General features: G+C 45.0%; 3 protein-coding genes across 19 annotated transcripts in view; 1 reads left to right on the plus strand and 2 right to left on the minus strand.

Moving 5' to 3' along the window:
* loxl2b (lysyl oxidase-like 2b) overlaps positions 1–9,227 on the minus strand; it is a 32,891-nt gene extending 23,664 nt beyond the window's left edge. For 2 of the 3 annotated variants that reach the window (XM_035639559.2, XM_035639558.2), the window contains exons 1-3: positions 9,095–9,227; positions 5,372–5,731; positions 4,924–5,099 (exon numbers count right to left, since the gene is read on the minus strand). In XM_035639559.2, the coding sequence (XP_035495452.1) occupies positions 4,924–5,099; positions 5,372–5,731; position 9,095 (537 nt within the window). In that variant the 5' untranslated portion in view covers positions 9,096–9,227. Of the gene's footprint in view, positions 1–4,923; positions 5,100–5,371; positions 5,732–7,531; positions 7,882–9,094 lie in introns of those variants that run through there. The other variant, XM_035639560.2, reaches the window with a different exon arrangement.
* Positions 9,228–11,615: 2,388 nt separating this feature from the next.
* On the minus strand, positions 11,616–19,085 carry LOC118314145 (lysosomal membrane ascorbate-dependent ferrireductase CYB561A3). 3 transcript variants are annotated; one of them, XM_035640370.2, is made up of 7 exons: positions 18,951–19,085; positions 17,249–17,372; positions 15,597–15,801; positions 12,443–12,651; positions 12,202–12,356; positions 11,951–12,119; positions 11,616–11,869 (listed from the first exon to the last, which is right to left on the minus strand). In XM_035640370.2, exons 1-7 carry the CDS (start codon positions 18,953–18,955, stop codon positions 11,843–11,845), a joined length of 894 nt encoding a protein of 297 aa, XP_035496263.2. In that variant the 5' UTR covers positions 18,956–19,085; the 3' UTR covers positions 11,616–11,842. The 3 variants fall into 3 exon arrangements, with proteins under 3 accessions (XP_035496263.2, XP_035496264.1, XP_035496266.1); XM_035640371.2 differs by lacking the exon at positions 18,951–19,085 and having other exon boundaries at positions 17,116–17,262; XM_035640373.2 differs by lacking the exons at positions 17,249–17,372; positions 18,951–19,085 and adding an exon at positions 16,774–16,927.
* A 557-nt stretch (positions 19,086–19,642) lies between these two features.
* The window catches only part of LOC118314126 (NACHT, LRR and PYD domains-containing protein 12), a 593,122-nt gene continuing 585,389 nt past the window's right edge, over positions 19,643–27,375 (plus strand). For 4 of the 13 annotated variants that reach the window (XM_035640314.2, XM_047331101.1, XM_047331102.1 and 1 more), the window contains exons 1-7: positions 19,643–19,794; positions 20,684–20,842; positions 21,362–21,466; positions 21,802–22,013; positions 22,451–24,254; positions 25,318–25,494; positions 26,682–26,855. In XM_035640314.2, the coding sequence (XP_035496207.2) occupies positions 19,727–19,794; positions 20,684–20,842; positions 21,362–21,466; positions 21,802–22,013; positions 22,451–24,254; positions 25,318–25,494; positions 26,682–26,855 (2,699 nt within the window). In that variant the 5' untranslated portion in view covers positions 19,643–19,726. Of the gene's footprint in view, positions 19,795–19,953; positions 19,978–20,683; positions 20,843–21,361; positions 21,467–21,801; positions 22,014–22,450; positions 24,255–25,317; positions 25,495–26,681; positions 26,856–27,375 lie in introns of those variants that run through there. The other 9 variants (XM_047331103.1, XM_047331106.1, XM_047331104.1 and 6 more) reach the window with 5 other exon arrangements.

The following is a 27,375-nucleotide window of genomic DNA, read 5'->3' on the forward strand; positions in this document are numbered from 1 at the left end:
TATTATTATTATTATACACTATATACAGTATATCCGCCCTGCCACTGTTTCATAATGATAAAAAAAACATAGAAGATCTCTAACTTAGGTTTTGCGTCATCGCTTCATTGTGGAGCTGTGTGCAGCGCTCTTTTCCCCGGGTGTCGCTCTCTTTTGCTCTCTCTCTCCCTCTCTCCCTCCCACACAAACACACTGACCGTCCGTCACAGTCAGACTGAACATCTGCAGCATCGCGCCGTCGTCCCGTTAAAACCTCCGTGAAGTTTTTTTACCGTCGTCGGCAGCAGGCAGGACTCAGCACACACTTGGGTGGATCCAAGTTTTATGCGACGAGTGTACAATCCTCCGCTGTGTCCGGAGCCGAGGGGTTATGATTATTATCTGTGGATTTGTATCTTTGAGTATCAGCTTTTAAATTCCCGGACCAATGTACATATTAAAACAGTGCAGCTTTAGCTGTAAATTTCGCGTCGAGGAGTCAAAGGTTTAAACAGCCTGGATGTGGCCTGAGAAACTAAATATAGATATACTAAAAATCATTTTCACTTAATCAATTCATCAACTGTCACAGCTATAAAATGTACCTGAAAAAGGAGTTGTTAGTTAGTTATCAATCATCAAAACCGATATCAAATGTAGCGACCCACTGGTTGAATGGTATAAGTGACCGTTCCCTAACCACCACATCTTGATCAGCGAGTACCGGCTCCGACTCCTGCCCGGCCGGTGTCATTCACCTACCCTCTCTGCCTGGTTCCTGTCTCACCTTCACACTGCGACTTTAAAAAAAAGATGACAATTGATTTCCTGTCGGACTAATGGATTAACGCTGTTTGAAGCAGAGTTGCAAAAAGCGACGGGGACACGTTCCCAAGTGGGAAATACTGTCGGTGAAATATATTCCGAAAAAGGCCGACCGCGCCGGTTCGTTAGTGTGACATCATCACCCTTCTCTCTCCCTTTTTCCAAAAGCTTTTGATGACTTATAATTGAGGAGGCAGTGGCTACAGCAAATACGACACTCAGCCTAATTACATGTCTCCGGACCGTCTGCACTGCTGACGGACAGCTCCGCCATGCTCCTTTGTGCAGCCGGTCTACACACGGGTTGTCATTAGCACACGGCGTCAAGCGGCTCGGCGTGTCTCCCGCTTTCACTCCTCAAACGTTCCTGACTGCCGCCTCTGTCCCGCTCCAGAGCGCCCACCAGAATAACTGAGAAGTGACGGAATCGCTGTTCACATCATTTGGATACATGGGGCGGCCTTGTTGGACCATTGTGGAAACGGGGCACTGCCAAACATCCCATTTCATAAAGTCAGTTTGAAACGGAATGCGCCGCTGTGTGTGTGTGTGTGTGTGTGTGTGTGTGTGTGTGTGTGTGTGTGTGTGTGTGTGTGTGTGTGTGTGTGTGTGTGTGTGTGTGCATGTGTGTGTGATCACAGGTCAGACCTCGGGGAAACTCTCCGCAGCCACTTCTGTATGAACTGAAACGCTGACGGGCGAGGTGGCGGACCTTCCTCCCGGCGCTGCAGGAGCGTACAGCGAAGACAAACACCGGCGGGACGCCCAGCGATGCAGAGCTGAACACCGGGTGTCAACCCGCGTTGTTGGACTGTCCAGCTGACCGGGGACACGGATCAGAATCCGAAGTCACCGGAATCCGTGCGAAACTCTCCTAAACACTCATGGACCAAGACAGAGACGCTCAAAAAAATGCAACACCTCCTCTTTTGGTTTTTAACAATGCGAGCAGACAGAGTGGAACCAAGGCGCACGTGTCAAAGGTCAGCGACGTGTGCACGCGAAGGTTAATGTTTCACCTCCCTCTTAGCTCACTCTCTGGGAATGTCCTCTGCGGGCCGACCGGCCGGCCGCTGCACTGCGGTTACCATCACCTGTGGTGCCGCCACGTTCGGGCTCCTTGGCACTCGGAAAAGCCTACTAATCATCCCGCACCACAAAAACCCCCATCGACATGTCGTCATGGCTGCCATTACGCTCCAGCATGTGCCCGGGGGTGACTCACCAGATTACCACTTCCAGATGATAAGACCACGGGCGTCTTTTAGTGAATGGAAAAGCTGAGTCTGATTCTTTTCTAACCCAGCGAGACTCCAGACGTCTAGACCTCTCCAGACCCGCTCTCTGGAGAATCATAATCTTTGCCTTTTGTCTCTGTAAACCTCGGAGCAGGAAGTCAGCTAAACATGTCCACTCTGTGCAGCTGTAAGATTACACTGCATATGTGGAAAACATTTGGGTTGGGGGGGGGGAGACTCCCGGGGGGAAAAGAAGGGAGTTAAGCAGACCTCTGCAGCCCACTCCCCATCTCTGCTTGAGGCTACTCAATAGGCTGTAGCATAATATACCTGTTCATTCGACGAGCTGGTGGCGGTACAGTTGCATTGTGGGTAACGTGGGCGCCAGGTTCTGACAATAAGGAACTGCATGACATGAAAGCGACAACATCTTTGGCTCTCCTGCACCGATGTTCATAAGTTTTTAAGTCATAAGGCAGATTTTTTTTTGCAATAACTGATTTTTTTCAGCACTGTGGAATCAAGTAGGGAACACAACTTGGACATATCAATATCTTTTATGTTGACAGCGCAAAGTTGTTATCAGACAGTTGCTCATTTTAGTCCAACCTGTTCAGACTGCACCTTACTCCCTGAACTTATTATTTTAAATTTTTTTTGCCTATTTGATAAATGTTTATGTACTCGATCCCAATAGATTCTTGCACTTTTTGGTAACATCCTTATGGTTGAAAGCACTTATTGTAAGTCGCTTTGGACGAAAGCGTCTGCTACATTTATGTAATGTGATACATAATGCAAATGAGTGAAATGAAAACAGACCCTCGTCCATTGTCAGACAAAAACATCAGATCTGTGGGAAGCGTAACCTTGATCCTCAAATGAACACAAAGAAACAGAGATTGCTTCAATGTCCTGTTTCCATCCATGTTCTCTACATTAGCACTTTAATGGCAACTGACCGGAAAAATGAGCGCCACCAAATCAACTAACTTCTTATATTCACACAACAATAGGGGATGAAAGCATTTCGTATTGTCTTTTGCAAATTTACCTGAATAATTGCAATACATTTAGACCCTGCTACTGCCACATTACTGTTATTATAGAAATATAAATTATGGCCACTGTGACTCGAGTTTTTCGACTCAAGCTGACCACGACAACATCGGAATCGTACCAGTCGCGTCTGGAAGAGCTCAGCCGAGCTGTCCGCACGTGTTTTTAGGGCATTATGAAAAATGCTGTGTTAGTTTTCATACTCTCGTGGTCAGAGGGCGAGAGAGAGAGCGAGAGAGGGAGAGAGAGCTCTGGTGTGCATTTTGCTCATAGCGTTGGAATGTGGATTCATGAGGCCTGCCCAGAGAGCAGAAAGATAACATTCTGCTTTCTGGTGGCCCTTAAAGGTCCGTCAGCTCCAGACAACTCCGACAGTTACGAGTGCGACACCCAATCATTACCAGTTTAACTTCACCTGCACTGACACACTTTCACTGTCGGCCCTTTGGAAAAGGAGCGTTGTTAAAACGCAGAGTCGGGGCGGGTTATCGACTTTACGTGTGCGGAGCGGCCTTCCGCTCAAATACCAGGGGAGGTTTACGATTCAAGGGAGATATTACGAGTCGGGCTGAGCCCGTGAAAACGATTGCACGGTGTTCTCTGTGACTCCGGAATGGAGCGTCGTCAAAGTGTGGAAGAAGAACTCGAGTGATGCCGCCAGAGTTATCGGGGCCGGAGCTCAATGCACAGCGCACAAATGTTTTGTAGAAGGAGGGTGTAACCAAAAGACGCAATTAAGTTGCTTCATGGGTTTAGTTGGATCCAGCAGGTTTTGGAACTTGACCCACACCAGGGACCGAGACTGAGATCTCAGCCTTTGCTGCTTCAATTTAACAACAGTACTTGAACAGTACATTTCAACAGTTCTTCTTTCAACACCAACTATTAAATTCACACATTAATGCTGAAGCGTACCACTGCACAGGGATCTGTCTCTTGAGAAGAATGATTTAAAGATCTATTAAAATGAATAAATGTGTTGCTCCTTGACTAGTCATACATATCTTTTTCCAGTCTTGTGTTCAAAAGGTGTAACTTTTGTAAGTTTTCCCCTCATGGTGCCATTGATGTTAAAAAAGGGAAACAAAACTCCCCCCGCAACAATAATAATAATGAAGTCTGTCGGAGGAGTTCGTTGAAGTATGACGTGCGAAGAAATGTCCAAATTTGCACACTAAAATCAAAATGGTGGACTTCCTGTTGGTCAGAGATAATGGCGACCTTTTATTTTTTGTAGGTCTTGATGTGATACACGTGCCTACCGAATTTCGTTTATCTACATTAAATGTAAACCATTCAGTTATTTTGACACGCCCGTGCCAGAGACCCCTAAATTGTCAATGTCTGATGCGTGTGCAAAGTTTTGGGCAGGACGGAGCACATTAAGTGCCTCCAATTAGCGATTCATTTGGCGGAATAATAATAATAATAATTAAAATATGGCCTCGCTCTGACTTTGTCAGTGGAGCTCGGGCCCTAATAATCATAACAGCCCTGTGTTTCTTATGACAGCTGCATGGAGGAAAATTGTGAATAATCAGCTTATACTTGACATGACATAGACTCGGTTTGAAAGGCAAACCCATTACATTAACCGACAGAAGTAGGCAGTGGTGTCACATGTTCCACCGTCTGAACGGGGCTTTTGGTTCTTATGTCGAGTTTGACCAGAACAACTAAAATCAAAAACAGATGATGGCGCCCCGCTGTCACCACGCGAGCTGACAAGGTGTCAGCAAACAGACGTCCTCTGGGCAGGTGGTACATTACAAAGGGCTTTCAGGCTGAAGCGTGTGCGAGGTTTCAGTAAGTGCAGGTTTACCTCCACGTGGTTGGGCAAGGTGTTGACAAACTTGAAGCCCGGTATCCTCTTGTCGCTGCACACCACGCCCACGTCTTCGCTGTGCTTGCAGTCCGAGACGCCGATCCCGTTGGACGGACACAGCGACAGGGTCTTTTCTTTGCCGGTGCAGTGGAGATTGTCGAACCAGATGGGTCCTGAGGGGAAAAAGAGAAGAAAAGAGAGAGAGTGAGAGAGAGAGTCGTCCATGCGTCAGGATTTCTTTTCCATTCAGTGGCGGATAAAAGGAAACTCTGGAAAAATAGATTCCTTTTGAATTCTAAGCGTTTACGTCATAAAATGAAAGATCATCCACAGTCAATAATATGTCCAGCCAGTGTTAGCCTTAGAGTAAAAATCAGATGTAATATATAATATGAGGAATATGATGATATTCAATGTGTGTTTCTGTTTTCACTGCTTCGCCCACCTTCTCCTTTCCCATACTTCGAGGAGGGCGACCACGAGACGGCCTCCAGGTAGCCCAGCTCCCGGCACACCACCTGGGCGGCGTGGATCGTGAAGTCGTCGTCGCAGACGGTTCCCCACTCGCCGTTGTAGAACACCTCCACGCGGCCCTCGTTGTGCTTCCGCTTATCCCCGGCCAGTCGGAGCTGGATCCTGGGCGTGTCCGGCGTCAGCTGCGGGGCGGTGTACTGCTCCTGCTCCTGGTCGCCGTAGCCCGGCGGGTAGCCCAGATGCTCGTACTGGGCAAGCGTGAGCTTCGACAGCACCAACAGAACGATGGCGCAGCAGGGCAGGAACTGGGCGGCCGGCATTTTATTTGGCACTGTTGAAAAAGATAGAGAGAGAGAGAGAGAACGAGCTGCGTGTTACAACGGAATCAGACACGAGAACAAGGATGGGCGACGTTTAAGGGGAAACTTTCTCAGTCTGAGAAAACAGCTCGTAATAATGTCATTTGGATTTCTGGGCTTGGTGACTTCAAATCTGTGATAGAAAACCTGTGTTATACAAAATGTGGGCAATGTGGGGTTCGGGAATGAGCACTGAGCCGACAAGGAGGCCTAACAAAAAACATGCAATCCACTGGCATAGTGGGAAATTCAGGGTCCAGTGTCAAGAAAATCTCTGTTGCTGCTTTGGTTGAGACTATTATTTTGAATGTCTTTTGTCAGACCCCCAGGTGTATGAAAGTGCAATTCTACATCGTTTTACCAGCCAGTCATCCATAATGGTCTTCGACATGAGATATTAAAGCTGCTCTGATCAATGTGTTGACAATGATTAAAAGTGACATAATATGCCAAAATCGTTTTTTGGGAGCTGGCTAAACCCTACAGCCTGGCTCTGAACAGCTGGTTCAGATCTCTCTCCCACTGTGATGTCACAGTTGGACTCTTTGGGGGGCAACCCCGCCTGCAATCTGAGCATCTCCACTTCTCTGGTGAAGGGGCGTGACGTTTCCCACACATTTTGAAATCTGTTCACCAATCGCAACAGACTGGTGCCAGCTGGCCAATCAGAGGAGCTATCGGGAGGCGGGGCTAAAAGAAATCCAGGCCTTTTATACAGAGGGTGAAAAGAGGAGCTGCAGGAATGGGCAGTATGAGAACACTGATGTCTTTTCTGAACATAAGGGCATGTCAACCTTTTCATGTGGTAACACAAATTAAAAGCATGAACCTGAATATGAGCATAATATGTCGCCTTTAAATGACTATGTGATGTGAGACATCATCATCCGACACTGCAGCTTCCTCCTGCACCATGTGGCATTTTAGTTCTATATATGTTCTCTAGTGCGCCGGACGACATTGCCCTGATGGTTTCACTAGGGGCATCGCATTACAACATGGCGACGGGACTACAGACACGAGTTAAGACAAGTTTGCTATCTGGCATGGACTCTGTTTTTCACATTGTCAAACACCAGCCTAACCACACACAGCATTCAGGTGTCCATGCTTGTTGTGCCACTGTGGTATCGGCCAGTTTCAAACTGCATATTTTGCATATTAATATATTGCTCAATTCAAAATGTCCCCAGGAAGCTGATACCCTCAGTATTTTGTTTTTTCTGAATCTGGAGACCACAACAAAGCTAAAACACGATATTTCACTTCCACAACTCCAAAATAATACTGCTACTGGTCTATGTCTGCTCGAATTTGTAGAATAGCGATGGCTCGAGGACCTGTTTGCATTTTTACAAGATGATGATGTGTTAATATTTACACCAAGTGGGGGAAAAAAGTCAGTTATTGCAGCTTTAAAGTTATAATCCACAACATCTTTATATTTGTCGATTTTTGTGATATGTGTGGTTTGTATTTAATATGTTGTCACTGTGGTCTTTCGCATTTTCATTAAAGCCAATTTATTATTATTATTATTATTATCATTATTACTAGCAATATTATTAGATTGAGTGCTATCATTACTTTCTATTCAGTAGAACCTTCAAAACAGCAAATGGCAACATTTCCATATCAAATGTTGCCATTTGCTGACGCTTCAGTTATTACATTGACATATCAAGAAATGATATGAAGTAGCTCGACGAGAAAAGCTGGACTCAAGCGTGACACAGACGAGCGGCAGGGTGACGTCGTGCCTAACTTCTCACAGAGAGAACCACCGATATACGACCAGCGCTCCCGTCTGCCTCTGAAGAATGAACCAGAAAATCCAAATCAAAGAGTGACGTCAGCAAGGGTCCGTCGTCGGACAAACGCACGGATCCATAACAAAAGCCCCAGAATCCCCCGCTGCCTCGTCGATGCGCCTGCCTTTCTCCTGCAAACCAGCCGAGTGTCAAAAGAAGCTGAAACTTTTTCCTGCTTTTTGCGCGAAAAAACATCTGGCAGATGCTCGTTGGACTCCCATCACTGTAACGTGGCAGTGGTTGCACAAGCTTCTCACGCAACAAAGAGGGAGCGGAGGTAAAAGGAAAACCCTCGGCCTCTGGGTCTGCTCCCACACACACACACACACACACACACACACACTGAGAGGTTCAACTGAGTGTATGTACGTCTAACTGGGAGACGCTCGTTCCTGAAAGTTTTCCACTCCGAGTCCAGAAAACAAATGCTCTCCTTCACGGTTCCTCTGGGCGAGGGGGGGGGGGGGGGGGGGGGGGTCGGAAGTTCAGAAGTTCTGCGGCCGCTTGACAACATCCAATCAATCAGGACAACATATCCAGGATGACCCCCACCTCCCACCCGTGAAATCTGAAACATCTGCTCTCTTCAGCCTCAGACACGCTGACAGATGTTTTATGGCCAAATAAATTATTATCACTATGAAGTCTTTTGAAATGAATGCTCTTAAAAAAGAAAAGAAACACGTCTGCACTGCTGTGTTTTAACAAAAAGGTTGATATTCTGTGGCCCGCTCGCTTTCACCTCCACGGGAGTCGGACGTGTGTCCCACCTGCGGCTGGAGGGGACGGGCATCGGCCCGAGAGGTCAAAATGTCAGTTTGCAAGAATGCCGGCCGCCTCTTCGCTGCACGTGCATACGTACGTGCAGGAAAAAAGAAAGTGCAAATCCTCGATTGCAAATGATCCTATGACACTGGCAGTTTTCAGAATCATATAACAGAAAACCAAAGGGCCTCCTTCGTAGGAGGAGAAGAGTTGTATAAACCTGGTGGTTGGTGCCAGTATCGCTGATAATCTAACCAGGCCTGAAGTTAATGGGCCTTTTGTTACTGTTGGTTCATCTGCGGGTTATTCCTCAGATGAGTCTGTTTCAAGTTCGGTCAATAAAATGCTGAAAAGAAGAGCTCACGGTGACACATTGTCGGATCAACAACTAAAAAACCCAAGTGTGTTCAATTTACAGAGAAACACGGGGGAAAGCAGGAACATTCTCAGAAGCCGGCCACAAATTATCAATAACCAAATGTTGTAATCTGATAGTCAACAGATGAATCGACTGTTTAAGCTCCAAATACAACAGACATGATGTGAATCATGTGTAAAAATTCACTGCAATTCCTAAAAAAAACATCCTAACCCAACACACACACACACACACACACACACACCATCATGACAGTGAAAAGCCTGCAGTAACATTACAGTGCATTAAAAACACCATCACACACACACACACACACACACACACACACACACACAACAGAGTTATGAGGCTGCAGCTGTAACCGCTCCGGGGGAACTCACTCGTTCTCGTCGCTGCTCGGGACCGTCCTGTCTGGGACGGTGCGCTCCTGCGGTCCAGTGTGTTCGGACCAGAGCTCGGAGTCAGCTGTCTCTCCCCCCTCCCTCCCCTCTCCCTCCCCCTTCAGGCTTTGGGTGGCCCCGCCCAGCTGCCGCCCACCTTTAAACGATGACCTCACTGCGCATGGCACGGGACGTGGAAACAGCGGATCCGACCGACGGATGTCCATTACGCATCCATGACCCTGAACGCAGCGCGGAGTTACGCGCAGCTACACGGCGCTGCTTTCAAAGAATGTCGGAAAAAATAGGGGGACGTAGGTGATTATCAAACAACTTTTGGATTCTAGAGAGAGAGAGAAGGGGGGTATTTTATTATTTGGTGGTAAAAACAAAAATCATCACACAAAAAAATCATAACAAGTAATAGTAACAGTAAACTGAAGATGTGCCTTAATCTTACAGAACAGTAAGTGAATGTCTCTCAGGAAAAATTCCAACCAAAGTAGATATGAAATGAAATATCCAATCTGCAGCTTCATAACTTCACTATGTGCAAAAAGGGGAAATGCCTAAACTCATAACAGTGTTTGGTTTGACAGCTCCATTCTAAAGAAACACAACTATATTTATTCCTCACCGCTTGTATTACTAGCACCCAAAAAAAAAGATCACTTCCTGTCCTTCCATGGAAATATGATAGGCCTGCCATCACTAATTCAACATTATGGAATAGTATTTACATTTTTTACTCCAACAAAAAAAGTGTTTAAGAGAAAATCCCCCGCGGCCATTTTGCCCCAAAGCTGCATCTTGTCACATAAGAAAAAAAGACACAAAAGAAGAAATTTCATAACAATTAATTTCATATTTCGTTCCAGCCAAATGAGTGATTCCATCACTCGATTTAACTTTTTTCCACTTTGCATTTCCATATTGTATTTATTTGGTATTTAAACCAGCTTGGCAATACCAGTAGTAAGATACTGTACTATGAATTTTGTCATTTCAACAGTCTATTCAACAGAAAAACATATAAGGAGTATTATCATTTTTTGTTCTCCCTGAAATGTATCTCTATTCCCTCAAAAAGTAAGCTGATCTCAATATGCTTTGTTGGATTTTCGAGTGCTTTTGGATAGGAGATGATTAACAATGACAATTAAGGTAATTGGATGTGCTCTTATTTTGAATTCTGCCTCATTTTATGAATCAGAGATGCACTGCACGTGTGGTCAAATTGACAAATCAATTTTACGGACTGTGAATTACATGCGGCACGGCAGAGGAGCATATACCGCAGTTAACATTGTTAACCTATAAAATTCATGTCATTGTAGTTGGAGAACATATACCTGCAAAACCTCTTCACTCTTTGACAGCAGGTGGGTAAGTGACTCTCTGCTGCCCCCTTGTGTTGAACACGACAGAGTTTTTTTCTTTTCTTTCAGTGTTGGGCTTCACAATTTGAGCTAAGTGGAGAACAAAAAGATACAATTCATTATGCACTTTTTTTTTTACGCGAGCCAAGTTGATTAAATAGCACAACTCATACACAGTGGCAATTCACAGTGCTTCACAAACGAGCAGGTAAAAGAAAAAGGACAAATAATACATTCAATTAAAAGGTGAAGTGCATGAGAGGAAGTTAAAACAATTAAAAGGTGAAGTGCATGAGAGGAAGTTAAAACAAAGGCAATAGAAGTATATGAAATAGAATGGTATATATTAAATTAAGGGAAATTAGAATAAAGACAATGTAACTTTGTTAATGTCGCCGTATAACCAATGTACCTTTCTTAGTGGAGGACAGTCCTTCACTTTTAGAAAGGGATGTGTTCAGGTCTTGAGATGTGTCTCGTCTCCTTCTCTTCCCAGATTCCTTCCACACAGCATAAGTCAGGCAGCTCATCACTGTGGCGCAGACTTGGCAGTGTGTGTGTGTGTGTGTGTGTGTGTGTGTGTGTTTGTGTGTGTGTGTGTGCGTTGAGGACAGCTGCTGCCGCCGTCGTTGTCGGACACGACGCAAACTGGATGTGAACGGCAGAGAAGTTACTTGGTGTTGCTTGAAATCCCCTCTGTCTCTGAAAAACTCTGGCGTGAAGAGCCTTGAATTAGAGAAGAGAGGAGTCTTCCACCCGTGTTTTTTCTCCCCAAACAAGGCCGACTTTCAGCAGGTGGCCGCAAATCTGACGAGAGGCACTTTGACAGATTATCTTTTCTGTACGTGAACTTCTGATGATTTATTAATCATCTGTAAACGGGTTTGTTCTGGAAAGAAACAGTGTGACGAATCCCTTTGAGGAGAGCAGGGTATCTGGGGTTTTTTTCTGCAGCCGCTCAGCCGTCTGCAGAATACAGAATCACGCCGCATAAGAATATTTGACCGGAGGATGCGGCTTCGCGGCCGGAGCAGAGGCGTCTCCAAAATCACTCACTGCCCCTTTAAGTGCAGTGTCACAAACTTAAGTAAGTGGACCCAGCAACAGCCCCACTGTACGAAGTGAAAGTTACAATCGGAGAGTAACGTGAACGTACTTTTATTTTTTCTTTGAGCAAAAACAAAAAGCGACATTAAACATCATTTCAAAATAAATACATAGAGCTGCATATCATTGTTACACACTCCGGGCACCTCATCACCCTTTTACAGGAGAACATTCTGCGTCTCGGAGATCTGCGTTGGGCTGGAACAGAGCTTGTCTGGGCAGGTTTTGATGCGGTGTGAGCACTTTAGACATTTTCCTTCATTCATGAAGTTTCTTCCTGAAACAACGGCTGTGGAAGAGAGCGGATTAGGATTATTACCAAACCGCCTTAACCAAATGAAACCCCCCTCTCGCCTCTTTGCGCTCTCACCGTGTAGGACGCGTCCTCGGGCCGGGAGTCCGGCCGCTGCCAGTCACGGTTGGACAAAATCTTCAGGACAACCAATCCGAAGGCCACTATCAAAACGCCTAGAGAGTTCCCCAACAGAGCCTCGGGCGGGAGGCTGGAGTACGGCTGGGTTCCATTCGCCGTTCCCTTACTGTGGGGAAAAGGAAGGCGGAGAACGCTTGCACGCTGTGCCAGATCGAAAAACGTATGTTCGTAAACAACACGACACTCACAGAGAAAAGAAGAGTTTCTCGTTGATTCCGGAGATGCAGGCGGCGATGCTGAGCGTCAGGATGCCCGCTCCCATCCACGCGTGGACGGGTTTCAGGAGCCTGCGCAGTGAGCCGGGGGCGCAGGGCAGGAGGAAGCCCGCCGCGCCCACCGCCCACTAGAACGGACGGACATCCACAGGGTGAGCGAGCAGGGGAAAACGACCCCCGATGAATGTCGGCGGGTCAGTTTAAAGGAACGTACCTGCGCGGCGAAAAGAGCGGTGGCAGCGATTCCGATCCAGCTGTGCAAGGAGTAGAGGTTGGCGATGTTTTTGGCGTTGTGGAAGCCGAACACGGCACAGAGTCCCACGATGGACAGGACCAGGGCGCTGAGCATCAGTGCGGCGTGGAGCAGCTTCCAGGGGAGTTTGTTGTGACCCCAGGTCAGCGGGACGCGGTACAACACAGCTCCTGTGGGGCAGAGACGCAACGAGTGGGCGGGGCTTGTATCAGTTCAGCGCTGAGGGCCACAATATGGGAGGCGTGGAGGTAGGACGACAAGGAAAGATGCACTGTGTTGCATTATGGGAAATGTGGGATCTGAGATATCAGCTTTTTTTTAATTTGAATTGATTAGAACATTTTAATGAAATGTGCAGGAGGAGCCAATAAAAGCTGATCTACGACATTCATTCCCATATACAGACACGGTAGTAGAACAAAAAGATGGGACACGGTAAAAAAAAAAGCATTATTAATCAGGTATTCAAATATGAATGGTGGATGAATTATGACGGAGAATAATATTGGTGTTGCATTGCTTAACTGGACCAACTGGCTTTTTAAAGAATCTGCTTCAAGTATCCAAGTACAGATAATCAGATCCTTTATTTCACTAATGTTCAAACTTCTCCGCCCTGGTCCTGAAGAAACTGTATTTCATTTCAACTGTATATTTCGTAATTGGAACGACGACATTCCACCGACGACCCCTAACCACCTGAACAAAGTGAATATGGCTGTTTCACATGTTTTGTCAAACTCATGTAGAGCTTTTGTTTCCCTTTTTCACCTCTTGATACTGTACGAACAAGATGTCTGTCGTTGTGAACCCCTGGTCATCGGTGCAGTAAATCATGTTCAGAGGTCAAACTACAGTACTTAGTAGTTAATAATAATTTCTAATAATCTGTAGCCGAAGTGTCGGTGATGTTCACGAGGTCGAGCAGTTGTGTGAATTATCGCCGCAAGTCCAACAAATATGAGAGTTGTGGCCCACGCTGCCTACGTTGACCTTTGCCTTTGATAGTGACCTTTCCACGACACAATGTTTCATTTTATTACAAACTGTCACATGATTGTTTTGTTTTGCCCTCGTTCAGAAGCAGCGAACGAGAGGTTTACTGCCCTTCACCTGATGTTCTGCTAAACATTTACAGGGCTCCTTCACATTTTCCAGACTTCTCTGTCGTTTTTTCGGACCATATTTGACATCTGTGTACGAAACAGCTAGATGGTTATAAAGTAAACATTATTATATGAATGAATATTATAAGTTATTTTATACAGCATTATTATATTAGTAAATATTAGTAATTATTAAGTAAATAGATGATTCAAACTGTTGACATGTTACATTCTGACTGTGCAGCTAACGGTTTCTCCAGAAAGTTGATTGTGACGTTCATGTGCGGATTGATAATGTAATATTGATACTTCCAATTGCGACGTTTCCTGTTCAAGGACTGATTCTCATGTTAAAATGTTGATATATTAAACTGTAAGTGTGTATTTTATCATCAACGGGGGAAACGGGGGCTTTTTGCAATATCTGGACGCAATTTGATTCCACATGTATTTATGCGCTGATTTAGTTTTGGCCTGTTTTTGTGTTGATACTACGAGGGCATTTATGGATTTTAGTCTCTTGGACTTGTGTGCATACTTGTAAGCTTTGAGTGAGTGAGTGAGTGAGTGAGTGAGTGAGTGAGTGAGTGTGAGTGAGTGAGTGAGTGTCTGTGTGTGTTGTGAGTGAGTGTGAGTGAGTGTGTGTGTGTGTTGTGAATGAGTGAGTGAGTGAGTGAGTGAGTGTGTGAGTGTGTGTGTGTGTTGTGAGTGACTGAGTGAGTGAGTGAGTGAGTGAGTGAGTGAGTGTGTTGTGAGTGAGTGAGTGAGTGAGTGAGTGTGTGAGTGTGTGTGTTGTGAGTGAGTGAGTGAGTGAGTGAGTGAGTGAGTGTGTTGTGAGTGAGTGAGTGAGTGAGTGTGTTGTGAGTGAGTAAGTGAGTGAGTGAGTGAGTGAGTGTGTGAGTGAGTGTGTGAGTGAGTGTGAGTGAGTGTGTGTGTGTTGTGAATGAGTGAGTGAGTGAGTGAGTGAGTGTGTGTGTGTGTGTTGTGAGTGAGTGAGTGAGTGTGTTGTGAGTGAGTGTGTGAGTGAGTGAGTGAGTGTGTTGTGAGTGAGTAAGTGAGTGAGTGAGTGTGTGTGTTGTGAGTGACTGAGTGAGTGAGTGAGTGAGTGAGTGTGTTGTGAGTGAGTGAGTGAGTGAGTGTGTGAGTGTGTGTGTTGTGAGTGAGTGAGTGAGTGAGTGTGTTGTGAGTGAGTGAGTGAGTGAGTGTGTTGTGAGTGAGTAAGTGAGTGAGTGAGTGTGTTGTGAGTGAGTAAGTGAGTGAGTGAGTGAGTGAGTGTGAGTGAGTGTGTGTGTGTTGTGAATGAGTGAGTGAGTGAGTGAGTGAGTGTGTGTGTTGTGAGTGAGTGAGTGAGTGAGTGTGTTGTGAGTGAGTGAGTGAGTGAGTGAGTGTGTTGTGAGTGAGTGAGTGAGTGAGTGAGTGTGTTGTGAGTGAGTAAGTGAGTGAGTGAGTGTGTTGTGAGTGAGTAAGTGAGTGAGTGAGTGAGTGAGTGTGAGTGAGTGAGTGTGTGTTGTGAATGAGTGAGTGAGTGAGTGAGTGAGTGTGTGTTGTGAGTGAGTGAGTGAGTGAGTGAGTGAGTGAGTGAGTGAGTGAGTGAGTGAGTGTGTGTGTGTGTGTGTGTTGTGAGTGAGTGAGTGAGTGAGTGAGTGAGTGTGTTGTGAGTGAGTGAGTGAGTGAGTGAGTGAGTGTGTGTGTGTGTGTGTGTGTGTTGTGAGTGAGTGAGTGAGTGAGTGAGTGAGTGTGTTGTGAGTGAGTGAGTGAGTGAGTGAGTGTGAGTGTGTGTGTGTGTGTAATACTTGGTCCTGGAAACACCTGTTGTAGCAGGAACTTGTCTCACAACTGTGCAAAATATAGCCACAAACCTCTCGTGCACTGGGTGACGATGGGTCTGGTGCAGTAATAATGTCGTGATGACGACTCTGTGCAGTTACCTTCACGCTGTCTGACCGTCAGAGCAGAAGTGAGAAGCAGAAGTGAAACTTCTACTATAAAAATATTGAGAAGTGGCTCACCGTTGCCGTACACCACCACCAGGCCGGCGACCATCAGGACGGGGTGCCAGTTGAACTGCAGCTCCGAGCCGTCCCAGGCGAAGCCGCCGCGCCAGCGGCCGCTCCACGCGCACACGCACGCCAGGCAGGCCAGGCCCAGGCCCAGGCACAGCGCGTAGCACGCGTAGAAGATCACGAGGGATCTCATCCTGGAGGGATCCGTCGGCTGAACACACATGACAAAGAATAAAAAAATTGGTGAGAAAGCGCGGCGGGGCGGCGTAGAGGTCAGACAGACGAGAGTGATGTGCTGCTCATTCAACCCCAACAAAGGAAGTCTATATGGTTCTTATTTAAAAACAATACGCATCACATTCATAAGGTGAATAGAAAAAAATAAAAAATAGTGTATAAAACTCTTTTATATTCAATTCTGACCTAACTGCGTAGGCTGAAACATTTGCTTATTACTAGGGCTGCAACTGACGATTATTTTCAATATCGATTAACCTGTTGATTAGTCGATTAGTTGTTTGGTTCATAAGATGGAGAAAAATGTCGATCGTGTTTCCCAAAACTCCAACATGATGTTTTGTTTTGTCCACACACCAAAGACATTCAGTTAACTGTCACAGAGGAGCAAAGTACCAGAACACATTTACATTTAAGAAGCTGAAATCAGAGAATACAATCTACTTGAGCCGATTAATTGATTATCAAAATAGTTGGCGATTAATTCAGCAGTTGATTACTAATGGATTAATTGTTGCAGCCCTACTTATTACACCACCTACCTTTCACATTATATTTTGATTTATATGTTGTTCTCAGGTTCCTCGGGATCTTATCAATCTTATTAAATGTATGATCATTAGTTTCCGTATATACATACAGTATCACACATTAACACTCATATTACCTACAGAAGATAACAAAACTAAATAAATGAAATAATCAAAACTAAATACATTCCCATTCATACACACATCGCCGTACATGCCTCACTTTTACATTTGTTGAGCATCTTGTTTTTTTTTGTGTATTTTTTTTTAAACATCTTTGTAGCGTGTTACACATTTTGATTTCCTCATCTAAAAACATCCACGTGTACCCCTTCTGCAGATACACATCATGGTTTTACATTTGTTATAATCTTTTATCTTAGTAAACATGCACATTCCCCCTATTTCATACTTACGCTCTCTAATCTGTGTGAAGCTTAATCCAATATTCACTGAAATGCTGCTGAGGCAAAATGGAAACGCGGAGCTCAATTTTCACTTTATGTATTCACCAAATCAAGTCGTGCTCATCTTCCTGCTCACCCTGTCAGCTGCGATGAAAAAAAAACAGCAGCTACCTGCCAGAAAAGTTAATAAATGAAATGTAAATGACGCTAAATCTTAAAGTGAACCTCCATCCCTTAAGACAATCACAGCTGCTCCTTTGGAAAAAGAATCTAATCTAATCTAGTAATAATGAACTACCACCCTTTCTCTCAGTGTCACATGAGCCTCAGTGTTTCATCACACAACCTTACCTTGTCCACGGCCGCAGTGAAACTGGGAGAACTTCCTGCTCTGCAACACCGAGCTCTCTTGCTTTCAGCTCGTGACTCCCCCCCCCCCCCCCCCCCACAGTCAATCTTTGACCGACACCTGACTGTCTCTCACTTCGTGCTTTACTGGGTCGGCGTTAGTGTCACTTCCACATTCGGTGTCGCTGAGGCGGCTGAGGAGGGGGAGGCAGTCTGAGGGGGAGGGGGCACCGCTGCGCGTCCGAGGGTCGCCCTGCTGCCTGGTGGGAACATGGTGAGTGGGAGAAGGACACACTGATCAGTGAAATTTGTAGCATCCAACCCCAAAAAATAAAAATCCCAGTATCTTCTCCTGCTCAACAAACATGCAGAGATTTTAAGTGGATTGTGAAACTTGTGTGATTCCAAAAGTGAGCAGTAAAAACCTTAGTGTGATTGGATGCAATGGGATGCCCACTAATCATAAGTCAACTGGCGGATGATACGACCGCATTCCTTAAAAAATGAGGCACAAATTCCAAAAGCTCTGAAAAATCATCTCCCCCTTTCAAAGGCCTCAGGACTTTACTTGAATTTAAATAAATGTGAATTGATGGCACTCCACGATCACCCTCTAACAGGGCATAGAAACTAAAAACCAAGTCAAATACCTAGGGATTATTATTTCCAAGGATTTAGAAAAAAAATAGAGAAAAGCTTAATTTGAAAATATCTTGAAAAACATTTAAAACAACTTAAAACATTTGGTTTCAAAGGGATTTATCAATGTTGGAAGAATTCTTCTCACAAAAATGGAAGGCCCTTCAAGACTCATTCACCCGGCTCACTCTCTAGATATCCCTCATAATAATAATTATAATTTTGTTTGATCATTAAATCGCTGCAGGAGGGAGGTCTGAAGCGGTTTCAAAACTTTATTAATCTATATGAATGCTTTTGGTTCAGTCTTCCTTCAAAAATGTTCTTAAACTTTGGGAGTGTAGAATTTTTTTGTCAAAATGTGATTTTGATTTAAAGCCCCAGTGTGTGATTTTTGTAATTTTCTGGCGGCATCTGGTCGCGGAGTTGCACCGAGAAATTACGCACTTTGTAACTCTATGAATTTTCACAATGACACGGTTCTTCTCTCCGAGCAACGTCACCTCAAACGTGTTTGTACGACGAGCACTCGTGAAGTGTACGATTGGTCCACAGAAGTGGAGTTACTGCTTCTAAACCTCTATTTCTTCCTTTTCAAATATGAACTGTTTGATTTAAAAAAAAAACTTGCGAAATACAAACAAGTCTTGGTTGTTAATGAAAACTGGCACTTTGTGATTCCAGATCAGATTAGATTAGACCTCTGTTTTATTAAAATTTTGTAAGGATATTATGATTTGCTATTATGTAAGGATATGATGTTGACCTGTATGTGAGAGTATAGGCCCTCATGAGATGATGATGTTACACTAGTTGTTTCGTTTTACTCTTTGCTGTATATGAGGTATTTAATTAAATTATTTCAATTTATTTTGTACTTGTATGATTTGTCAAATGTTCTAGTTCCTATATTCGCTCAGTCGTTTTGTACTACAGGTCTAAGTGAAAAGAACATATCAGCCTGTTTTGATAGGTACACAATAAAGTTATGGAAAAAAACAAAACTACGGTAAAGTGTGACGTCCTTAGTTATGAGACCACGAGTACGGCGGCTCGCCAGGGTCCAATTCCTCGCGCCGCCGGTTCATGACGAACCGATGACCTGTTGACACTTTCCATTGAAACATAACTCGCGCACACACACCGCCACACACCCAGACACAGACACGGTGGTCAAGAAGAAACGTAAAGTCTTTTACCTCATTTACAAACGTCGACGACAACGTCTCTTGTTGACAGCGACGACGACGCTTCCGGGTCCGGAAGAGGCGTCTTGTACTGTCCTTATCGGCGGCGCGGGGCATTATGGGAAATGTGGTTCTTCTGTCCCTCACCTGCGTGTCCCGCAGAACTAGGCGAGCAGAGCCGTTGAGAGAGAGTATCGGCTATATACAGGGCCGGAGTGGGTAATCGGGAGATTCGGGCATGATCCCGACGCCCGGGATTTACACTAAAACACTGAATCTGGATTAGAATGATCCGGTTTTTTGCATCCAGTGTTTTTCCTGTCCACAATCACGTAATCCAGATGACCATACGATGACTGTCGTCACGGCTTTTCAAAGCAGCGTTGGATTGGTTCACCTGATCCACATTAGGGGTTAGGGTTAAAAAAAAAGAAAAGAAAACATCCCTTTCCATTTAAATGTCGTTTAAACAGTCAGAGCCTCGTCTGACCCACAACCAATTAAATAAACATGGATGTATTATTCATGTACATTAGGGTTGGAACAAAGAACATTCGGTAACTGTAGTTGAGTGAGTGATTTGTTTCTCTGTTTGTATGAGCCACTGGTTGATTTATATATATATATATATATATATATATATATGCTATGTATGTGTATTGGTGCAATGTCTGTGTTCGACCACTAGGGGGCATCGCCGGCTCGTGACAAAGACAAAACACAGACACACACACACACAGACACACACACACACACACACACACACACACACACAGGGGGAGGAGCAGATGAAATCGAAAGTGTTCAGTCAGTCTCAACTGAGCAGAACAGGAGGAAAAACAGGAAACTACCGAAGGTGAGTTCATATTGTTTGACTTGAGTTTTTTCTCTCATTCATTAATAATAAATATGGCATTTACCAACATGAGACGAGTGTGTAGAAGCTGTTCTCCGATCAGTTGGTGATGCAGGTGAGGCCCGTGCACAAAGAGCCAGGGGCCCCGAGAGAGGCGCCATGTTTTTATTGATCATTGTTACAGTAAGAACATGATCAACACAAACACTCTGTGACTGCGATTAGTTCAGTGTGTGTGTGTGTGTGTGTGTGTGTGTGTGTGTGTGTGTGTGTCTGTGTGTGTGTGTGTGTGTGTGTGTGTGTGTCTGTGTGTGTGTGCGTCTGTGTCTCTGTGTGTGTGTGTGTGTCTCTGTGTGTGTGTGTGTGTGTGTGTGTGTGTGTGTCTCTGTGTGTGAGCATGTGTGTGTGTGTGTGTGTGTGTGTGTCTGTGTGTGTGTGCGTCTGTGTCTCTGTGTGTGTGTGTGTGTCTCTGTGTGTGTGTGTGTGTGTGTGTGTGTCTCTGTGTGTGTCTGTGTTTATGCGTGTGGGTATGTGTGTGTGTGTCTGTGTGTGTCTGTGTGTGAGCATGTGTGTGTGTGTGTGTGTGTGTGTGTGTGTCAGTCAGTGGGCGTGGTCTTCTGGAATCCTGGTCAGACTTCTTTTTCTGTTACATTAAAGTTATGATCTGTCACCAGGTTGTTTGCTCTTGACTGTGGTAAAACTAGGACTTTGTTTGGATCTTGTTCGATGAACTTCTCTGATCGTTTTGCCTCAGAAACTCTGTTTAAACCTGGTGATCAGTCACGAGACCATTGCCGAACTTTGGATGTATATAAAATATGTGTGGTTTTAATTCTACATGTAAAGAAACGAGGACTGAGTTTATCATAATGAGCTCGTGTGTCTCCAGTGTTGGAGCTTCACCTCTCAGACCAGAGAAGATGAGTGATCTGGAGGAAGACGAGGACAGAGCAGAGTCTCCAGTGTTCAGCTGTGTGTCCATGAAGAGTGACTGGTCCAAAGGTCATCCTCCAAACTTCAGTCCTGAACCTGGACCCTCACACTCTGAGTAAGAGACTGTGTCCACACCTCACGTTGTGTCTGGTTCAGTAAATCAACCTCCAACATGTCGATGTAGAAACTCTTCACAGTTTCCAGTCACAGAGGAAATGTTAACAATGGGAAGATGCTCATTACAAGTTCTGATGATGTGATTAACATATTTGTTTTAGGGCTGCAACTAATGATTATGTTCATAATCGATGTCTCTGTCATTTATTTTCTAGATCAATCGATAACTGTTCGATCCATAAAATGTCATGAAACTGAAAATGTTGATCGTGTTTCCCAAACCCTGAGATGATGTTTTGTTTTGTCCACACCAAAGATATATTGAGTTTACTGTCACAGAGGAGCAAAGAAATCCAAAAATATTCACATTTAAGAAGCTGAAATCAGAGAATTTTGCCTTTTTTTTCATGAGAACTAATTGAACCGATAAATTTGATTATCAAATTAGTTGGCGATTCATTTCGCTATTGATTACTAAGCGATTAACGGTTGCAGCTCTAATTTGATTTGTCCACAGACAAAGATCAGAGTCTCCAGTGTTCAGCTTTGTGTCCATGAAGAGTGACCGGTCCAAAGATGAACCTCTGGACTTCAGTGGTGAACCTGGACCCTCACACTCTGAGTAAGAGACTGTTTCACATTTATTAGTCGCTGTCAAAGATCTTTACTCAGGATTTCTCTGAAGTCACAGTCACATTGTGTTTGTTCTTTATTGAAGCTGCTCAGAGGTTTTGTGCAGGAACATTGAAGAGAAGCAGCACTGATGAAACATTTTTCATTTTCAAAGCTACAAAAATGGAAAAAGTCGATGGAAATGTTTACACCACAACTTGCAAAAGTATAACTGCATGTAACGTGTAAAAGATTGTCTGAGATGATGTTTGCATTCGACTGGTGAGCTGTGGGTTTGCCATCGCTGATGCAATGTGTCATGAAGAAAAGTCTCCGTGTCCACAGAGAGAAGAGGAGTCATGTTTCTGAGGAGAAGCTGCCGTCCTGCTGTGCTTCTTGTCAGGACGTCCTGAAGGATCCAGTCTCCACCAGCTGTGGACACTGGCTCTGCAGACGCTGCATCACCTCATACTGGGACCAGTCGGGTTCACCAGGAGAGTCCTCCTGTCCCCAGTGTGGACAAAGATCCAGAACAGGACCTGGAGCTCAGACAGCAGGTCAGAGCAGCTCTGTGCAGAGTGACACTGAACTTCTGTCTGATGGTTCATTTGTTCAATCATACAGCACTGACGTGTGTCTGATTGTTGAGCTTTAATCCAGCTGGCAGCTTTTCATGAGGCATCATTCAAACAACTTCACACTCGACAAGGTTCATGTGTTATTGCTGCACTTTCATCCAACTTACAGTTACATGTTGTGTACGGTTTATATAGATGATTTATTGTTTGTATTCATCAAAATACCTTCGGAGTCAACACTGCACTTCCTCTGGTCCTCAGCCAAACACCCAAGATTGAAGTCGATCGTATGAGCGGTTGTATAGAAATTCCTGAAACAGAAAGACAAAGATTTCTCTGTTTATAGTTGGACGTATCTAATGAAAGTGATCATCAGACTCTCTGTCTTCAGTCTGACTCTGGTTCTTGTCTTTCAGCAGATGGTGGTCTGCAGCAGGTTCTAGATGAACATAAGATCAGTCTGAGGAGGAGATGTGAATGTGTGACTGAAGGAAGTGATGACAGAGGAAGTGAAACCCTCCTCAACAGGATCTTCACTGAGCTCTACATCACAGAGGGACAGAGTGAAGAGGTCAATACCCAACATGAGGTGAGGCAGCTGGAGACGACTTCCAAGAAGAAGACCGTCCATGAAACTCCCATCAAGTGCCACGACATCTTTAAAGATGGACCCGACCAGCAGAGACGCATCAGAGTCGTCCTGACGAACGGCGTCGCTGGCGTTGGAAAAACCTTCTCGGTGCAGAAGTTCACTCTGGACTGGGCCGAGGGTTTGGAAAACCAAGACGTCAGTCTGCTGATTCTGCTTTCGTTCAGGGAGCTGAACCTGATCAGAGACCAGCAGCACAGTCTGCTCACGCTGCTCCGTGTTTTCCATCCATCATTACAGAAGGTCACAGAGGAGAAGCTCGCTGTCTGTAGACTGTTGTTCATCTTTGATGGCCTGGATGAAAGCCGACTTTCTCTGGATTTCAACCACAGGGAGGTTGTGTCTGGTGTCACACAGAGCTCATCAGTCAACGAGCTGCTGACGAACCTCATCCAGGGGAATCTGCTTCCCTCCGCTCTCGTCTGGATAACCTCCCGACCTGCGGCGGCCAATCAGATCCCTTCTACTTGTGTTGACAGGGTGACAGAGGTACGAGGCTTCACCGACGCCCAGAAGGAGGAGTACTTCAGGAGAAGGTTCAGTGATGAAGAGCTGTCCAGCAGAATCATCTCACACGTGAAGACGTCCAGGAGCCTCCACATCATGTGTCAAATCCCAGTCTTCTGCTGGATCAGTGCTACAGTTCTGGAGCACATGTTGACCACAGACCAGAGAGAAGAGCTGCCCAAGACCCTGACTGACCTGTACTCACACTTCCTGCTGGTTCAGACACAGAGGAAGAAGAACAAGTATCATGAAGGACATGAGACGAGGCCACAGGAGCTGACGGAGGTCGACAGGAAAGTTCTCCTGAAGCTGGGGAGGCTGGCGTTTGAACATCTGCAGACAGGAAACATCATGTTCTACCAAGAAGACCTGGAGCGCTGTGGTCTTGACGTCACAGAGGCCTCGGTGTACTCCGGAGTTTGTACTGAGATCTTCAGAAGAGAGTGTGTGATCTTCCAGAAAACCGTCTACTGCTTTGTTCATCTGAGCGTTCAGGAGTTTCTGGCTGCAGTCTACATGTTCCACTGTGTCACCAACAGAAACACAAAAGTACTGTACGACTTCCTGGGAACAAAATGGATCAACACACAACATGACTCTCTACTGGAAAACTTCCTGAAGATGACGATGGAGAAATCCCTCGAAAGTCAAAATGGCCACCTGGATCTGTTTGTTCGCTTCCTTCACGGCCTCTCTCTGGAGTCCAACCAGAGACTCTTAAGAGGCCTGATGGGTCGGACAGAGAACCATCCAACGATCATCCAGAGAGTCATCAACAATCTGAAGAAGATGAACAGTTATGAAATCTCTCCTGACAGAAGCATCAACATCTTCCACTGTCTGATAGAGATGAACGACCTCTCAGTACATCAGGAGATCCAAGAGTTCCTCAAGTCAGAGAACAGATCAGAGAAGGAACTCTCTGAGATCCACTGCTCTGCTCTGGCCTACATGCTGCAGATGTCAGAGGAGGTTCTGGTTGAGTTGGACCTGAACAAGTACAACACATCATTGGAGGGACGATGGAGACTGATCCCAGCTGTGAGGAACTGCAGAACGGCTCGGTGAGTCCAGACCAGTGATGGACGACGTGTCTCCACTTCCTCCCACTGCACGAAACTGAAGCCACAATATCTTTATTTTTTTAAATTATGGCACGAGGAATAAAATAATCTGAAGAGGTTTACAGTGGCCAGTGACTCTATAGCGCCTCCCAGAGGTCAAGGGCTCAAACTGGCTGAAGAGAGGATCTCCTAGGGGCAAGTAAGAAAGTCTCTGATCCAGAGAACTAGTCCATGACTGATGTTGAGATCAATTGGCCTTTTCAGGAGAATGTGGGTTTTCATTGAGTTGAAAGCTGAACTGAAGTCCACTAATAAGACCCTGGCATATCCTCTAGGATGCACAAGTTGTTTAGTGAGTGAGTTGAGAAGCGTCAGAACAGCATCATCAGTGCTTCTGTCACTTCTCTCTCCTTTCAACACAGTAACTCCATATTACCAGAAGGCAACCTTCCTTTCATTGAGACAGGTTTTCAGTTGTTTGACACCCAGTTCATGACCTGTACTGCAGCCAGCCACCAGGGGGCGACCCAGATCTTTTGGGAGCTGTCATGTCGTCCATCTTTATCTACAGTCATTGGTCCAGACGTGATCAGTGACATGATGGATCAGTATAGATCAGTAGTTGAGTTCACTCAGTGTGAAATGATTTCTGATCTGAGAACGACTGTTCATCAGAAAACTGCAGAATCAAACCTTTAGTGTCTCCAGAGGAAGCTGAGGAGTTTCCTCGAGTGACGTCACCTGTCAGTGTCAGTTGGGAGTCGAGACGACGAGTTTGAGAAGTAAAGACGTGTCCTGATATATCAGATGTGTGGACATATGAGAGCACATCAGAGTCAACGTGCTGCTTTTCATTCATTCATCTCAGATTCAAGTAAAACACAGATTCACATTAAAAGTCTGAGGAGGATTATTGATTCATGTCCAACACAATGAGATTGGATGAGATGAACCATGGACGTGTAGAGCAGATGGTCAATACATCATGACTTGTTTTCTCATCATGTGCATCAAGTGTGTTTTCATCACAGATTGTCTGGTTTTATATTTTCTCTCTTCACAGATTTATTCGCTGTGAACTCTCAGAGACTCACTGTGAAGTCGTGGCCTCAGCTCTGAAGTCCGACCCCTCCCACCTGACAGAACTGGACCTGACCCACAACTTCTCCCTGCAGGATTCAGCAGTGAAGCTTCTGTCTGCTGGACTGGAGAGTCCACATTGTCGACTGGAGACTCTGAGGTCAGTTCACTGACTGGATCTGTTGGGTTTGTTTTGGACACAAACATGTTCAATGTTAAAGTTTCAGTTCTGGTGAGACCAGTCATAGTGTTTGCGATCCAGAGTCGTGGAGACACTGAGATATTTCTCAGGTTTCTGGTGATGCTGCTCATCTGAACATGACAAACGCTGCGTCTCTCCTCAACAAAGAAATATAGTTCAGAGCTCGTGTAACAGAAGTGATGGATCTGACAGTTCTGTTGTTCAAAGGGTCCAGTTGAGTTTCTCTTGAAAACAGATGTATGAACCTGTTGTTGTGTTCTCATGGATGCACGTGGTCATTGTAGTTGTGATGTAGGGACCAATCAGCAGACAGGACTGAAAACTGTTGGTTTGTTTGGACATTCTGTTTTTTATGTTGAGATCTTGATTTTGAAACACTTCCTGTTTCCATGTCTCTTGTCTGTTCACTTGACCTTGTCCCTGTGACTGTCTCACCTGTTCCTAATGTCTCACCTGTGTTCAGTCTTCTCTTGTGTATTCAGTCTTTGTGCTCCCAGTCCTCTGTCAGTTCGTCAGGTGATTTTCACCCAACCTGTGGGTCCTGCCCTGTTAGTTCCCTGTGTCTCGTGCCTTGTTGTTTCTGTTCGTTGGTTTTTGTTCCTAACTGTATTTCTGTGTTTTGGTTTGGTTCTTCTGCCTCAGTTGGAGTTTTTGGATCACCAGAGTTTGGACTTTGTTAGTTTTTCCTAGATAGACTGTAAGTCAGTTTTTTCGTTACTGTTTATTAAATCATCTTTTTCACCACTCACTGCATTCTGGGTCCTGTTCACCGTAACTGACAGTGGCTCAGATCAACTGAACTCAGGAAGTGAATGAAAGACACAATCAGGGATTTGTTGGCTGAGGAACCAGATTGAATGGACTTGACCATCAGGACCCGTCTCTACTTTGAACATGTTTTAATCCCACAGACCTTCAGGGAGAAGAAGGTCGCGTGACACATGAGAGAAGGAACATCTCTGATTTGATATTCATCTTCTCGTTACAGTTTGGACTGAGGTCAGCAGCAGGTCATGAGTCTGTGTTGACATGAACAGGTGTATGAATGTTGTGTTGACATGGTGATGATCCACAAGAACAGACGGACAAAGACTCATTGATCAGGATTATCAATGATTTGATTCTTTGTTTTATTCTTTATCCAGGTTGAGTGACTGTAGTTTGTCAGAGATCAGCTGTTCTTCTCTGGTCTCAGCTCTGAAGTCCAACTCCTCCCACCTGACAGAACTGGACCTGAGCTACAACAAGCTGCAGGATTCAGGAGTGAAGGAGCTGTGTGGTTTTCTGGAGAGTCCACACTGTCGACTGGAGACTCTGAGGTCAGACACCTTGTTCACACTGTATATTGTCATTAATAACTCAGGTGTGCTGGTGTCTTTAAACGTCAGCGGCGACCATTTGACCAGATGTGTTCGACTAGTTCATAAACTCAACTCAGCACTTTCACAGACTGGACAGACTATGGAGTTATGTTCCTATCTTTATTCAAGAGCGTGGTCTTTTGGTTTGTGTGCATCACTTAGTGATTTCTCGTTCAGGTTCTTCATTCTTTCCTTCAAAATCTGCCCTCACACTCAAATAGTTCTTTCTTGTGCTCAAATTGTTTCTTCTTGCATTCACATTTATTCTGCTTCTGCTCAAACTGTTCGCTTGTGCACAAATATATTGTTGCTCGCACTTAGATTATGTTGTTGCTCACACAGATTTCCTGCTCTCAGCTTCAACTCTTCTTCTGTGGATGTTTTGTGTGACAACCCTCTCAAAAACCCTCAACCAGTAGGATTGCAGGTGTAGTGTTGACCAATGGAAAGATCGCTGTGAATTTGCGGGTGCGTTCAC

This window comes from Scophthalmus maximus, chromosome 3, assembly GCF_022379125.1.
Source record: "Scophthalmus maximus strain ysfricsl-2021 chromosome 3, ASM2237912v1, whole genome shotgun sequence".
Lineage (NCBI taxonomy): Eukaryota > Metazoa > Chordata > Actinopteri > Pleuronectiformes > Scophthalmidae > Scophthalmus > Scophthalmus maximus.

What these genes read in the sequence shown, in the direction of transcription:
- LOC118314145 (XM_035640370.2), bottom strand. An exon ending in GGTGGTGGTGTACGGCAACG is followed by an intron (nt 12,652 to 15,596) that starts GTGAGCCACTTC and finishes TCTGCCCCACAG; the next exon opens with GAGCTGTGTTGTACCGCGTC. An exon ending in CCGCTCTTTTCGCCGCGCAG is followed by an intron (nt 12,357 to 12,442) that starts GTACGTTCCTTT and finishes CGTCCGTTCTAG; the next exon opens with TGGGCGGTGGGCGCGGCGGG.